General features: G+C 39.3%; 2 protein-coding genes across 2 annotated transcripts; one reads left to right on the forward strand and one right to left on the reverse strand.

The window, feature by feature from the left end:
- Nucleotides 1-4,337: 4,337 nt before the first annotated feature.
- On the forward strand, nt 4,338-10,279 carry LOC121780854 (nuclear nucleic acid-binding protein C1D-like). Its single transcript, XM_042178496.1, has 6 exons — nt 4,338-4,634; nt 7,040-7,095; nt 7,268-7,322; nt 7,795-7,875; nt 7,946-8,188; nt 9,878-10,279. Exons 1-5 carry the CDS (start codon nt 4,430-4,432, stop codon nt 8,179-8,181), a joined length of 633 nt encoding a protein of 210 aa, XP_042034430.1. The 5' UTR covers nt 4,338-4,429; the 3' UTR covers nt 8,182-8,188; nt 9,878-10,279.
- A 395-nt stretch (nt 10,280-10,674) lies between these two features.
- LOC121780855 (early nodulin-like protein 1) lies at nt 10,675-11,555 on the reverse strand. Its single transcript, XM_042178497.1, has 2 exons — nt 11,306-11,555; nt 10,675-11,188 (listed from the first exon to the last, which is right to left on the reverse strand). The coding sequence occupies exons 1-2, from the start codon at nt 11,490-11,492 to the stop codon at nt 10,836-10,838; spliced, it is 540 nt and encodes a 179-aa protein (XP_042034431.1). The 5' UTR covers nt 11,493-11,555; the 3' UTR covers nt 10,675-10,835.
- Between the last annotated feature and the right edge of the window lie 4,738 nt (nt 11,556-16,293).

Consider the following 16,293-nt stretch of genomic DNA (forward strand, 5'->3'; position numbering starts at 1 on the left):
ACGTAAAAAAACGCCAACCTTGTTGGCGGGTTTCCATAAACGCCAATCAGACTGGCGAGTCATTACAGAACGTTGCGTTGCAATCTGTGAAACATTGAGCAAAATTACTCCAACTATAAAACGCCAACGTGACTGGCGTTTACCTAAAAAACACCCTTGAAATTGGCGTCTTTGGTCAGATTGCTTGCAGTTGCAAGCTTCCTTTTTTTCTTCCATATAAACATCCTCTTCTTGAGGATGTATCAAATTATCAATATAACTAATTATAAAAAGAGGATGTATCAAATTACCAATATAAAGAGTTCAACTCAAACAAAAAACAAGAATATCAATTGCACATCAAATACAAATAGTTGGGGTTTAGTTTAATCGTCTCGCCATTTCCGCATAAACATGCCCTGTATCCCCTTCCCAATTCTGGATGTAGATCTATGGATCCTAGAGGGAGGAGTATCCTGAACAACAGCGTTCTCTAGATCCACCCCAAAAAAATCATCACGCACAGACGACCACGGTGGAGAAGCGTGGGCATCACTGAGGCCAATATCTTCTCCTGTACCACCGGTTTGGCTGACAGAATGTCGGGCTTGAACAACAGACCTAGGTGGAGGTGGATCCACAAAAGCGTCATCGTCGTCCTGTACTAACTGAGATGACGACTCTCCACATGCAGCTTTCTTCTTGGTTCGTCGTTTTGCCTTTTGCCTCACGGGGACGTCCATGTCCATTGCAGAGCGCTGTGAAAGACGGTAGTCCATCAGCTCAGCCTCACCGGATATCTGCAGTCCATCTTCAACCATCCTCGAAATGGTTTCCAAAGCCGGATGTTCTGACATATCTTAGCCACTTAGAAAATGGCGTATGTTGTGAAGCGTCTCCACCTACAATTTTCAAAGTTAATTACATATCATAATATGAATTTAAATAATTAATAATTTTTGCAATTTACCACGAAATTATGAGAAGATGCCGTTTCGTGGAAGCCCTCTTCAGCATGCACGCCCGGTTTGGTTAAATACACCACAGTTATTTGGCGAAACAAATCCATATATTCGTCGGTTGCAACAGGCTCCATAGTGCACTCCAAATCAGTCCATACCAAGTCGTGCCTATTGTCCCAGTCCTGGATATGATGGGCGTGGTATTCAACCCAATTCCGACCAGATTTTCCCCGGCGATCCTGCTTTGTAAAATCAGAACCGTGGAACCGGTTGAGGACCGGGATATACGGTTGGACAATCCCAAATTGTCGCAACATGCGTTGTGGCAGGTGTGGCTCAACCAGACTCCAACATATAAGAGTTGTGCTCGACGTCCATATAGGACGACCGGCAACACAACATTCTGGCAAGGTCCATTGGAGATAAGGCGTCCAAATAAACTACATGTGAAACAAATTTAATCAAAATAATTTCAATCATAAACAAGAAACAAAAAACAATTCATAGGTATATGAATTACATGGTTAGCGTGCATTATGGAGAACTGATCTCGGAAATTTTCAATACAATGCCCGAGTGCTTTTACATATGACGCCGGACCATTCCATCTAAAAAATGTAACACGGAAATTAATGAACATTGAGCGAATAACACGAAAATTAATAAACATTAAGCTTAAAAATAGAATTAGTAAACAACTTACGCGCTTGCACATGGTGCATATTCTATATGCACGGGATTGAGCATCCTCGGTCTAATATTTGGGATTCTCTCCTAAGCCCACAACTGTAACAAAGTTAAAGCTCCCCCGACATCGGTCCTCTTAGCAACGGCTGCTTCACATAAATTGTGGTACAAGCAAGCAAGCGTCGCACCACCTCAGCTATATGTAGAACACCGTTCTAAATCCATAAAAATTGCAGGTAGAAGAACGGAATTTTATTTCCGGAGGCGTTCGGGATCATCAGACCACCAAGTAATAGCAGACAATAGATACGAGCCCGCTGAGCATATATGTATTGCTCCTGCTCATCATTAAGCTTAATCCTCAATTGATTTGATAAGCTTGTCTGCTTCCAAACCATTTCTTTCAACTCGGATGAGTCTGGAATAAATCCTAGAAAATCCAAACACACGTCCTTCCAATATCCCACATCCTTCGGGGGTAGGTAACCAGTCACAGCATCTCCGTCGACTTTGAGGCCCCATAAGACCTCCATGTCTTCCAATGTTACAATCGCTTCACCGACTGGAAAGTGAAACGTGTGAGTCTCAGGCCTCCAACGTTCAATCAATGCGGTGATGAGATGGTGGTCAATGTCCTTTGGTTGACCACACCTCAATATACCGCCGAACCCCATCTGGTCCACTATTTCCAAAACACGGTGATTTATGGGAACATCCCAAATGATTCCTTCATATCGTCGGCAGCGGACGTCTTCAAATGGAATTCCTGCCCATATGTTATTAGAGACGTGTTGTCTCTGAAAATACAATACAGAAGGATCCGCAGGACCACATGCAAGTCGGTGACGAGAAGTCGAAGATGATGCCATAATTTACCTACAAAACATTCATAATCCAAATTAAACAATAACAAAACCTAAACCATCTCAATAATTAGATACAATTTAATCCAATAATACAAAATGGAACACCAAAATCAAATAATTCACAATAGACAAATTCACCTACACAACATTGCACATTCAAAATCATAACACAATTCACCTATACAAAATTAACAATTCAAACTAAACAATATACATCAACCTAACAATTTCAATTTGCCCAACCTAACAATTTCAATTTCAATTTCAATTTCAACCTAACAATATACACAAAATTAACAAGTCAAACCAAACAATATACATCAACCAAAACCCACATAAACCAAATCAATTTGCCCAATTTTTAAGCTATAACAACCCTAGGGTTAAGGTTTATAATCAAATGTATACAAAAATTCACTTAAACCCAACCAATCCAACATAACAATCAACAATAACATCATTCAAACAATCCAACATGCACAATATTTCAACTCAATTCACAACCCATTACAAACCCTAGCTAACTATCCAACAATTACTATAACAATGTAAAAGATAAGCCTACTAACCGAAAAAAATATACAAATTTAGGGAAGAATATCACCGACTGATGAATGGAGGGCGAAATCACGGAGAGGAGGGCGAATTCCCGACGAGAAGGCTTTGCTTTGGAGAAAATCGCGAAGTGTGTGGTGTGAGTAAAATACGCCGATTTGGGGGAGCCTCGACTGGTATATCATTCTGCATAAACACGGCGAACGTGTTGGCGTTTTTCACTTGGAAAACGCCATCCGTGATGGCGTCTTTCTATTAACACGCCGGTCGTGTTGGCGTTTCTTTCATAACAACACGCCAATCCCAAACGCGTTTTCAGATTAAACACGCCAACCAAATTGGCGTGTTTTTACATATCTGTATTTGAAGAAAATACGAGTAAAATACTACGGCATAGTAAAATCCAATTCCATTGGCGTCTTTACTTATAGACACGCCATTGTCATTGGCGTTTTTTCCCATATATGGAATAGATAACAAATTGGGTACATTTTCGTTATTTTAATGGCCAAGTGACCTAGAAACCCGATTTCCCCATGGAGAGATTATAATCTCATTGTCTACACAATTCAAAATATTTATTTAACACACTAATTCCTACATTTCCTAAACTTTTGATTCCTATATTTATGATGTTTAGTCGTCAAATAAGAATGTTAGTAATGGTTGTAATGAAGATGGTGAAAGTGTAAACATTCAGCCTCGATCCCAACTTACCGTCTATTCTAACAAATCCGTCACTATTTCAGCATTTCTCTGCTTACCATTAAAGCGGAGTAAGTCTTCGGACTTGGTTTCAAACCTCCAAGATCTAAACCATCACAGTGGAAACTATTTGCACTATTTTTGCATTTCGTTTTTAATAATATGCATTTGCATTTAATACTCTTTTTATCATTATATCTTACAGCAACTTAAGAAGAGAGATGAATGAAAGAGCAAAGCAAAATAGTACTCCCTCCGTCCCATGTTACTTGCACTTATTTCCTTTTTGGACGTCCCAAGTTATTTGCACTCTTTCCATTTTTAGTAAAAATTATCACCTACAGCCGTAATATTTGACTTTGTCTATCACTCATTCCTTAATCTCCGTGCCGAAAAGGAAACGTTCAAGTAACACGGGACGGAGGGAGTACTATATTTTTATTTAATCTTTTTATAAAATTTCAATATCCAACAAAAAAAATTGCTACAACAATACGGAATTGAAGCGAGGACTTGGGGGCTCAATTAGCAATTACCTGAACTTTTGGGGTAAAACTAAAAGCCCAAAAGTCTTAAACCCCAAAATCTCATTCTGCATAATTTGAAGTTTTGAACCCTTCTTCAGTTCTACACAGACGAAGGTGAGAAAGCTAAATTCAGCTAAATTATAGAAAAATGGAAAACGGCAGCGTTAGTAAAGTGATACCGGAATCAGTAATGGAGGCAGTGAATAGAACTCGTAGCAACATCGATGAAGTGCAGGCCAATTTGGAGGTGCTGTTATCTTACTGTGACACAGAAACCCTTTCAACCATGGAGCCTCTCGATAGGGCCCAATCCCTCTTATTGATTGCCAAAACAACAACCATTCTCTTTGCTTGTATGCCAATTTCTCTCTGCTTTTTCATGTTTGTGAGTGTGTTTCGTTTTATTTTTTGAGTTTTTGTTGCATGCATCAGTTAAGTAGGAGTAGTATTTATTATTGCCCAGTATTAATACTTAATTTTTTCTGTTGACCTTGAAATTGCTTAAACCCTCTCGTAAGTTTTTCAAAGCGAGAGCTCTGTTTCGATGAGATTCCGTTGTTGGTTGTGCGAGTGTTAGAGCATCTCCAATGCCGGCGTCAAAATCGCGACGCCGATTTTTCGCCAACGCCGGTTCTGACGCCGAACCATTGGAACCGGCGTCGGCGAAATCGGCGTCAAAATCGGCGTGGCCATGCCGATTCGCGCGATGACGCCGGTTCCGACACCGATCCTCATGGCGCCATTGTGGGTCCCGGGCGTCAAACCGGCGTCAGATTTTATTTTTTTTTTCTTTTGAAAACACTATATATACGCGCTTTGAACGTCATTTTCATTCGCACCACTTGTTTTAACGAGTACTCTCTCTCTACCTTACTTTCTGTACAAAATCAATTTAAGAAATGAGTAATGCCGGTGGTAGTGGTGGGGATGCGGATGAGTACGAGCGTATGCTGAACGAAGAACTAGATGCTTATACGAGCCGTGAGGTTGATCGATGGATGCAGAGTTATATGCAGCCGGCGGCACCTCGCCCACGACCAGTTGTCCACCGTCGACAAGTGGTTGATCGTGATCATGAAGCTGCACATCAGCGCCTGTTCACAGATTACTTCGCAGAGGAGCCGCGTTTTAACGCCAACCATTTCAGGCGTCGTTTTAGGATGAGGCGGGACTTGTTTATGCGTATTGTTAACGCTTTGGAGCAACGATATCTGTATTTCCGCTTCAGGCACGATGCGGCTGACAGACCCGGCCACACCCCTATTCAAAAGTGCACTGCGGCAATCAGGCAGTTGGCCTACGGCACCGCGGCAGACATGTGGGACGAATACCTCCACATCGGTGAGAAGACTGCCATCGAATGTATGAAGTATTTCTGTCAGGGCGTGATCGAAGTATTCGGTGATCAGTATCTCCGAAAGCCTACCCCCGAAGATTGCCGGAATCTGCTGCGGATGCACGGGGATCAGCATTGGTTCCCGGGAATGTTAGGCAGCATAGATTGTATACATTGGGAGTGGAAGAACTGTCCCGCTGCCTGGAAGGGGTTTTACACGACCGGCTACAAGGGAAAAAATCCCACCCCACGATGATCCTCGAGGCCGTAGCTGATTACCGGTTGTGGATTTGGCATGTGTATTTTGGGATAGCCGGTTCGAAAAACGACCTAAACGTCCTCAACTCGTCGCCCCTTTTCAACGAGCAGTGCCAGGGCGTCGGTCCGGCCATCAGTTTTGTCGCAAACGGCAACCAGCATGATATGGGCTACTACTTGGCGGATGGGATATACCCTAGGTGGCCCATCTTTGTGAAGACGATCCGGTGCGCATCAGATGCGAAGAAGGCCTACTTTGCGATGCGGCAGGAGTTGGCGTGAAAGGACGTGGAGCGCGCATTTGGTGTGCTTCAGGCTCGATGGGCTGCAGTTAAGGGACCAACGCGTTTGTGGAATGTCGACTGCATTGCTGATATACTGTACGCCTGTATTATCATGCACAACATGATTGTCGAAGATGAAGGTGTACAACTGACTGATTGGGCCACCGCCAACGTACGAGGTGGGGTACCTCACGATGAAGAAGCCCTCCTCCAAGCACATGCCGACATGCGTCAGACGGATGCTCATATTCGACTCAAAAAGGATTTAGTTGAAGAGTTGTGGGCGCGGAGGATTGCAAGGCGTTATTTTTTATGTAAATTTATGTAATTTTTTTAAATGTATTTTTTTAAATTATTGTACTTTTTGAAATTTTAATAGTATTATTCAATTTAAATGTATTTGTCTCGTAAATTAAATTCCGTATGTTGATACGATTGTAAATTAAATTATATAATTGTTATTAGTGATGTGGATATGTAGTGTGAAGGCTATGTGAGGGCTATTTGATGTCCAGTTGATGTGGCAAGCTGATGCGGCAGGAGAATTGTAGTGCTGATGATGTGGCAGTGTGAAGGCTATGTGAGGGCTATGTGAAGTCCAGGCTTATTGGAGATGCTCTTATTGCTGCATGTGTCAATTAGAGAAGACGTGAAGGTTTTTTTTTACTTTCTAATTTTGTTCATTAGAACCTCGTCAATCTTGAAAGGGTCACTTTTTGTGCTTCTTATGCGTTTCTGTGATGATAATTTGCGTCGCATCAATTAGAAAAGATGCTTAGCCTTTTATTTGGTATGTTCGTCATGGTGAATTTTTGAAATTGCTTGAATTGCAGTTTTTGTGTGTGTGTGTGTGTGATTTCTCTGTTCATTGTGGTTGCAGTGAGGCTAAGATGCAAAGGTGTTGATCCAGATGATCATCCTGTGAAAAAAGAGTTTGTGAGTGTTTCTACCAACTTTATCTGTGTTTCTCAACCTTCCGGTAATGTTTTCTTACTTAATGATCCAGCTGCTTTGTATCCCCAATGAAATTGTTTATTATTTGAAATCTTGAATATGGTATTTATTATTTACACATTTTAATTTATGTGGTTTTGTTTTATGGTTTCAGGGGAGACTGAGCTTGTACCAAGCGAAACTGCAGCGCTGCATTGACTTGAGCAAAGGTATGTTTAGCCCGCCTTTCACCCCCAAAGAACAAGTATAAGATACAGTTGAATTTAGAGTTCATTTCATGATTGCTTGCCAAATCCAAAGTAAGAAAACCTTTTGCCAAAACATTAATTTTTGCTGTTTAATGGACTTTCTGTTGAGATTTTTTAGGGGTCCTAACAATACCTTGGAGCAAGTTTCAGTTGCTTGCATTTTAGTAGCTCTACTCCATCATCGTTATTTTTTCTGTCATCAGTTTTACCTTGGAAGTTGCCCATAATCTGTGCTAATCTTGATGGGATGAATAAAACAGTGTGAATGTGGTCTGCTGCACAGTAATCAATTTGCGAGGCTCTTGGCATTGAGGACCTTTTACACTAAACATCGGCACACGAAATATTTATTAGCATGATAATATCTTGTACCAACTATGATCAGTGGTTTCATTACCATCAGTTCCTAAAATGTTACTACTTGTGTTTGTAGCTCCATTGCGACCCTCGACAACCATTAACACCCCCGCAGCAGCACGATTTATTGAGCATTCACTTCCTGATCTTTCCTCTGGTATGTTTTTCTAATTTATAGTGTAGCAAACCTTAACCTTTCATTTGGTTGTTAACTACCTAGTTTGCAGAACAGAAGCAAAACATGCGGGGAATTAGTCGTGGGGAGGGCAATGGATTCAAGTATGTGAACAGAAATCTGCAGAAGAAGAGAAAATATCAGTCATCCGAGAAGCAATCTATTCCTTCTGTTTCTCAGGGATTTCTGGAGAAAGCAGCACATGAGCTTCTTGGTGATAATAAAAATGGTGTTAAGGGACCATTACAACCTGTGGATTCATATGATGATGCCGTACTTCTGGACTGATCCTATGGTAGATTTTGTGTTTCAACTTTAAATTTTTTATTCCGTGTTGCACTTAAATGTCTGGTTGACCTTTTTGTTGTTGTTGTTTAACTGATTCAAATGCTCTGTCCAGAAAATCATGGTCAGAGAGACAAAAGTCTCAATACTGTCACAGTAGTCAAGATAGTAAGGTTGTTTTTGTTTAATCATATAAATGTAGGCAAGTAAAAATAGGACCACATGACATCTTCCTATAGTAAGGTCGTTTTTGTTTTTAGTCCGACCATAATCTGGACAGAGCTTAGTGAATTGATGGTGGGAAATTTGCCCTTTGTGAATTATAGGAGTCACTGAATAGCTACTTAGACAGTTCTTTGTTTTTTTACTACTAAAGTAGCCATACCACGTTAGAGAAAAGGGCGAGGAAGGCTGGCACAACCAGAAAATAGATGGAAACGTAATGGTATGAACTAACATAGATAATGCTAAACAATTATCTAACAATTAAACTAAACAAATGAGTGAACATTCCTCTCAAACTTCAAGGGACCTATATATAGGTGTCTCAAAAGAGTAATGAAACTATTAAAGCGTTGTTAAAATAGCGCTTGGGTGCGGGGCGCTCAGGGATCACAATATAGTAATTATTAGTCCATTTTCATTAACTCCCTCTCATTAATCATATTAACTCCTTGACACCTTGCCATTACCCCCCTCAATCAAATCCATTATTGTTTTTATTTAGTAGTAATTTGAATTAAATTTATCCTAGATGACATGAATGGGTAAAATGGCTTTAGTTACTCTTAACAAAAATGCTACTAGTTGCGCTATATATCATTTAGATGTGATGCACCATGCCAAGATACGGAAGTAGAATCAAATAGTAAAAGAAACAAATTATACCATCAGGGATAATCTGGCCATGTCTATGCCAAGTTTCCGTCCATAGTTATAGTATTATTTTCTGTAGTGGACAATTTTATTTTAAGCTTACTTCAGTATAGGAAATACTTTCGGTTCTGTGAGAATCTTAGATGCATTGGCACATTCTGTTTTGTTTATATTTACAATATGGTTGTAGTCATTGCTTCCCGCCTAGCTCCTAGCTGATGAGTCTTGGCTGGTCCGCTTTTTTCCAGCTTAGCCTCAGCGTAGGTCCTGATTAGGTGGTAGGCTCTAGTGCGACTAGAATCTTAGTTAATACAATTGGCACTTTTTTGTCTTTATTCCTATACTATGGTTTTAGTCATTGTTAAATATTTACCGCCAAGCCTCCAGCTCTCTGGGCCTTTGGACGGCCATTATTTTTTTCCTCCTTAGCCTCTGTTTATGCCCTCATTAGATGCTAGGCTCTATGTTACACTCTGCTAAGAGGTAACTGTTTTTACGATGTTAATAGTAATATATGCAGTGGTTTTTTGTCATGAATATGCATGGTGCTTTGTGAGAAATACTCGACTGATAGTAATGTTTTATTTATATCTATTGGAAATAGAGGGAAGGTGGCATGATATCTCAACTTCTGTGATATTTATTATTGTGCTTGGAATCTACACTTTATGAAGGCTACCTGTGACCCTGCGACATGATTTGCTAAACTATGATGCCAATGCTTTTATTATTCCAAAAGAAAATTAGTGCAATTCTTCGTCCATGCTATGAAGTACAGTGTTTCTCGAACTTTGACACTCTCTCCTTTTCTCTTCCTTTGCAGGTTCCATTGATCATGTGGGCCAGCATTTTCAATTCAAATCCAAGGAAGGTCAGACGTATTCAACTGATTGCAGATGGCGGACGACCTCAGCAAATGTGTACAGCCCCCGTTTGGAATGAATACCCATCGTACCAGCCTGTCTGATGAGGTTGCCGTCCTCCACCAGTTCAAGGTCCATTTAGTTGTTTTATAGCTGTTTGCTTGCGATTGTAAGTAAAGTATTTAGTTGCAGTCAGTCCTCCACTAGTTCCAAGGTTCATTGTTTGACTAGAACGTGTTGGAATCTTCTTTCACCTTTTCGAACCCAATCAAGCTCTGGTTTAAGAAATGTGCGACTTTGAGCTGTGAAAGATTGTATTTTGATGTAAGGGTGGAATATATACGATGTTTGTGCTTCTTTGAGTTTGTTGTTTTATAATGAGTTATTAGCGCCTTATAATTGCAATTAACGTCGTAAAAACAGTTGCCTCTTATTGGCAACACTAAACGGTGGTGCTGATTCAGAAAGTTTGAACCTCGTATTTTCTTTCAGAGGAGTGTGCCAGAAATATAAGAATTCATTAGCTATCCGAAACATTAGAATTCATCGCTGATGAAATTCTACAACTCCAAATAACAATAGGATGTTTTCATCGCGGGAAAAGTTAAGTTTGTCATTCCTTTTTCATTGAATTGCGAATGTTCTTGCTTGAAATTTTCACGTGTGATAATTTGTGTGTTTTTCTCTCATTGATTGGGCCCTCATTTAAAAATTGAAAACACTAATTACTTAAGAAAACAAGAACAACAAGGTTCAATTGAACACATAAACTTATCGAATGTATTTCGAATTGTAATCTCAATTACACCAAAATAATTAAATCCGAAAAAAACATAAAAAAAATAAACTCCATCGCAAAAGAATCAAACAAATAAACCGTTCCTACTTCCTTCACCATTAGCAAAACCCCAAATTTCTTCACACCGCAACCAACATCGCTCCCAGCACCACCGCCAAAAATCCACCACTCAAGCTCCCGGCGCCGCTGGCAGGAGCAGGCGCTACCGCCGGACCCTCACTCTCCGTTGGTGAAGGCGCCGGAGAAATTTTCAAATTGCCACGCCTCTCCGATATGACCACAACGATCACCTTCTGCCCCTTCTCGCAGTTGCCGTTGGCGCCGCTGATGAAATAATACGGACCGGAATGCGGGAGCTTCACCTTGGTGCTGCCGCCGGTGTAGGTCTCGATCGGCTTCGACGTGTTGCAGGTCACGTAATCTCTCTTCGTCACTTGCAGAACCGAGTCCTTCGATCCGTCGTATTCCCAAACTGCAAAATTAATTACCCGAAGAATTGAATTAACAACCAGATCTACTAATTAGAGGAGGTATTAGATCTACAGATATGAGATAACTAATTTGGAACTCAATTGCGCTAACTCGTTACCTAGAGAATCTCCGATGTTGAAACGCGATTTCTCGGCCCAGTGGTTGAGAGACTCCGCGTCGGAGGCAGGGACCTTCCAAGCGCCGGATTTGCCGCCGACGAGGTGGTCTCTAGCTTCTGAGAAGCTCAATGACACGAAAATGAGTAGCAAAACTGAAGAGATTTGAGCTGTTGAAATTCCGGCCATTTCGATTGGGGAAAACTCTTAAAGCAGCTGAGTTGTGGTGGATGTGAAAGTGGTGTTGCGGCGGTGTGTATATATATAGGAATGGGAGAGGGAAAACTAGCCGTTAAAGGGGTAAGTCTGTCGGTATGAGTAACGTTACGATTTGCAGATATGAATGTGGGGTTCGCAAACTTATACAAAAAATACTTTGGTCAAAATGTCAATTTTTTAGTAGCAAATATTGTTGTTAATATTAGATTTTGGTCGAAATTTGATATTTTCTATAACTATAAAACTGGTCGCAAAAAATTGATTTATAGTTGAATATCACACGAAAACAGCTGGAAAGTTCACTATTAGGGATAAGTTGATGATTTTTGTGACTAAATTTGGGAAATATTAAATCTCATGTTTAAATTATATGCTGTACATACTTAATATTATTTGACAAATAATATTAATTAAATGAAAATTATGATCACTTGAATATGAAATATCATAATAAAACACATAAAATATTTGATTAGACACATTTCACATAATCTAAAATAAAAAAATTGTGTGAGAAATGATAATAAATAAAATTTAAATAAGACTATTGATCCATAATAATATCATTAACTTTAGCTTAATTTGATAAGTAATTAACTTCAAATGTAATCTATAAATTCTGAACTTATCCTTTGTAGTGAATTTTTTTTAAGTTAAAAAAATATTTGTATGAAAAATTTAATTTGCTATAAAACCTAAATTTTTTATTTTTACAACCAACTTTAAAATTTGTGAAAAATATCAAATTTACACTCAAATTTGTAATTTTAAGTAACAATACCTTTTAACAAAATATTACTAATAATATATTGAATGGTCCATCACTTATACAAAGAGAGAGAAAATTCTTTTTATAAATAAAATTATAATTTGAAAGTATGAATAATTTATACTCCTATTTTGCTATAAAATCTACATGAATTTTATGTATTATAACTATTAGATAGAATCATATTATATTTGATTGGTAATTAGAGCATAGTTTAAAAGCAAAATAATATAATGCAGATCGTATTCAACCAAGGCCTGCGATCATGTTCCATCGAATAGCTCACAGTGGGTGGATCATTGTAGCTTATGATCATTGTGCCTCACGGTCTTTGCAATGTACTCCCTCCGTTTCACCATAGTTGAGGCGAAACTTTTCGGCACAGAGTTTAAGAAAGGGATGTTGAGTGTGTTGAATAAATAGATAAAATAAGTAAGAGAGAGAAAAAGGTGGAGAGAATAAAGTAGAAACTGAATAAAGTAGAGAGAAAAAAAGTAAGAGAAAGTAAATTAAGAAAGAGAAAATAATTACTATATATGGAAATGACTCAACTATGAAGAAACTTCCCGAAATAAAAAACTGACTCAACTATGAAGAAACGGAAGGAGTACTGCTTCTAGAAATAAATGTTGTTGGACTTGATCCCGATTTGATTTGTTTTGATTTGTTATAGTATCATCATCAATAGAGAGATGAAGCCTAATCTTTATACATATAATGAATGCTCTAGTTCAATCATATAGTATGTCTGGTAACCTGGATGATGCATATACAATTTATGAGCTGATGATGGTTGGAGTTTGTGCTTCTAATTTACACACTTTTGCTCAACTTCCAAATTAACATTTTTGTCTTCTCTTTTGCCAAATCAAATTTGGTTATATACAAAAGAATCTTGCCCTTAACTATTTTGGGGAATTTTCTCGTGATCATTTAAATTATGTATGTCTCCTGTCGTTGTGCATATACAAATTGACTGTTCAGTGAAATTAGTCGAGTGTTGAAGAGAATTCTACTACGAACTATCTCCATAAAAGTCAAGTTTATTTTATTATTTCAACAAATTTTGAGGCCTAAATTTATAAATATTCTAAATATAAAAATTTATTTTTATTATTCAAATTTATATAGTATTTCACTCTTTGCATTTTTCTAAAAAATTCTAACTGGAATTTTACTAAATATAAGCTTATATAAAAATGTTGTTCTATTCTCCAAAACAAAAGTTAATACTATTCAATTAGGGAAAATAATTGATATTAATATTATTTGATACATCACAAATTTTGTTAAATTGAATCAAATAAATGATGATAAATCATATTGATAGTACATGTCAATCCGTTCGAAAAATATTCTTAAATATCAGTTTGGACTATCTTCACGTGATTTGTAGTTCAATTATGTTTACTTTTTATTTTATTTTATTTTATTTTATCACGATATGAAGTAATTACAATATATATCTAAAATTATATTTAAAATTCACAATAATGAGTTGCAGAAAAAATTAAGACACACTATAATGAGTTGAGAAAATGGATAACCCGCGATCAATATTAAAAAGGTAAGGTGATTTACAATTTCAATGAATGTAATCAACTGGTGAGGCGTCTCTATCTCAATACCGTCTCATCCCTTCACTATGTATGGGCCCATTGCATTTTTTACCCCATCTCTTAACTAAGAGACATCACATGCACCCCTCAATCTCCTAACCATCTGATCCCTTAACTATTCATTCAATTTCATTTTTTATTTTATTTCAAACAAATTCAATTAATAAAAACACACTTTATTAAATAAAAGAAAATTAAAATTTAAAATCCTAAAAAAACACATAATTAAAATCTTAAAAAAAATAAAAAAGACATAATTTAAAATACTAGAAATTAAAATTTGCACACTTAAATTGTAAAAACTACTCCGCGGGCGAATCATACCCCGAAGGCGGTGGCGGTGCACCCAAGCTAGATGGAGGTGGAATACCAAGTTGACTTGCCAGATACTCAATGCCCGCATGATGGACTTGATATTGGGTAGGCGTCATGCGGGAAGTGTCAGTCATAGTGGCGGTGAAGTACATGGACATTAGGGAGGACGACGGCCCTTGGGAGCCCGCCTGACTTGTTTCGCCTCGGCCCCTCCCCCTCCTTCTAGCCGCCTTCACCGCCTTGTTCCCTTGTGGCCGACGTCGTGTACCGGAGGAGCCCCCTGCATCAGATGTCGGGAACTCAACCTCTTGTGAGGCGTTGCCTTCCCCGCCATCACTAGACGAGTATTGGCCACCCGCCGTATGCTTCGTGCGTTTCGAGCTCGAGCCCGTGCTGGAATCGACACCGCCAGCCCACCTATCAAGATGTTTGACCGCCTCCCAAACATCGGGAAATTTGAAATTTTTGCCGGTGTCGGATTTAAAGACTCGCAAAGCCGTTCTCAGAATGTCAGATCCACTGGCTCCGCTTTGGTATTGCTCCGCTTCCCTCTTGTAGATCCTACAAAATATTTTGACATCTCTGTCGGCTCACTCAAAATGAGCACGAAGCATCTTCAGGTTGCGGCTGAAGCCCCCCGGCTTTTTTGCGCTGTATACGTCAGTGACCTTATCCCAAAAACACTTGTGGGTTTGTTGATTCCCGAGGATGGGATCGTTCGACGTGCTGATCCAAGCGTCGAACAGAGCCATCGTCTCCGCTTGTGTGTATGGATGACGACCGCCGTCCTCACGGTCCTCCACCGCCTCCGGAGTGTGTTCCTCCGGAATATCCTCCCTAATTTGGGATAATCCTTGCGTTTGCATGCTCCTCGAACCGGAGGGACGATATTATGCACCAACTGGAAAAGATGGTGTTTGGTACGCCAGCGTCGACGAGCCTTGGGTGCCCGGCGACGAATCGGAACCGGAAGCACCCAAAACATTGTACATGCCCCCCGGTCGACAAACGCGTTCAAGTCGTAGTCGCCGCCGGAGTTTCCGTCACCTGACATTTTTCCAGAGAGGAAAGAGAGATGATATGATAGTGTTTGTGTGTGGAAAAAATGGTGGGGGAATTGGGTAACGTATAGATGAATGTGGGAAAAAAGCTGCAAAAAATACGGTAAAAAAAGGGCGAAAAAAACGGTCAATTTTCATTTTAATTTTAATATTTTTTTATTTTACAGATTTTTTTAAAAAGTAATAATTAAAAATAGCCGACGCCCACTCGCACAGCCGGCGAGTGGGCGTCACGCCCCAACCGCTGCTTGCCACGTGGCCGACGCGCGTGGCGAGACAGCCCGCCAACCACCCCTCCCCCCGGGCTACGAGACGCGACGGAGCACCCACATCGCTGTCTCGATGCGGTCTCGTCTCGCCGGAAAGAGACCGAGCCCTCATCGAGACAGCGATGCAGGTGCTCTGTTGAGGACAAGACGGGTGAAGAGTTGCATGTTGAGCAGACTATCACAGCGGCGCTTGACACAGAAACTATAAGCCACCACGCCGAGTCTGTCGTTCAAGAGCAAATGCGATGGGCTTCACATTGTAAACTGAATCCCCAAATATATATATATATATATATATATATATGAAAATGATCAATACAAAACTTGATCTCAATACAAAATCCAGACCAAATCCTGACCATGAGATTTGACAATCCAATGGTCAATAATTAAACAAAAACACGGAGGGTCATTGTAAAGCAGTTTTAGGTCATATTATAAACTTTGGGTTTGAGGTCATGTTAAGATCATTTCATGTCATCCTTACTATAATGACGTAAAAATAAGCTTACAATGACCTAAAAATGACTTTTGTATGCTTGGTTCTGCATTTTTGTATTAAAAATGATTTTGCATGGATCAAAACCCTATATATATATATATATATAGGGAGATGATCAAAATAAGTATGTGTTTAAATCCAGAAATGCAGACCAAATCTCAGCCCTAGGATTAGATGATCTAATGGTCAATAATTAACCAAAAACACGGAAGGTCATAATTAAGCAATTTTAGGTC

Source organism: Salvia splendens, chromosome 20, assembly GCF_004379255.2.
Source record: "Salvia splendens isolate huo1 chromosome 20, SspV2, whole genome shotgun sequence".
Classification (NCBI taxonomy): domain Eukaryota; kingdom Viridiplantae; phylum Streptophyta; class Magnoliopsida; order Lamiales; family Lamiaceae; genus Salvia; species Salvia splendens.

Bases quoted from the DNA above. Each gene is read 5' to 3' on its own strand.
- LOC121780854 (XM_042178496.1), top strand. From the start codon at position 4,430: ATGGAAAACGGCAGCGTTAGTAAAGTGATACCGGAATCAGTAATGGAG. The intron at 4,635-7,039 runs GTATGCCAATTT...TTGTGGTTGCAG, and splicing joins AACAACCATTCTCTTTGCTT to TGAGGCTAAGATGCAAAGGT. The intron at 7,323-7,794 runs GTATGTTTAGCC...TTGTGTTTGTAG, and splicing joins CTGCATTGACTTGAGCAAAG to CTCCATTGCGACCCTCGACA.
- LOC121780855 (XM_042178497.1), bottom strand. From the start codon at position 11,492: ATGGCCGGAATTTCAACAGCTCAAATCTCTTCAGTTTTGCTACTCATT. The intron at 11,189-11,305 runs GTAACGAGTTAG...TTAATTTTGCAG, and splicing joins CAACATCGGAGATTCTCTAG to TTTGGGAATACGACGGATCG.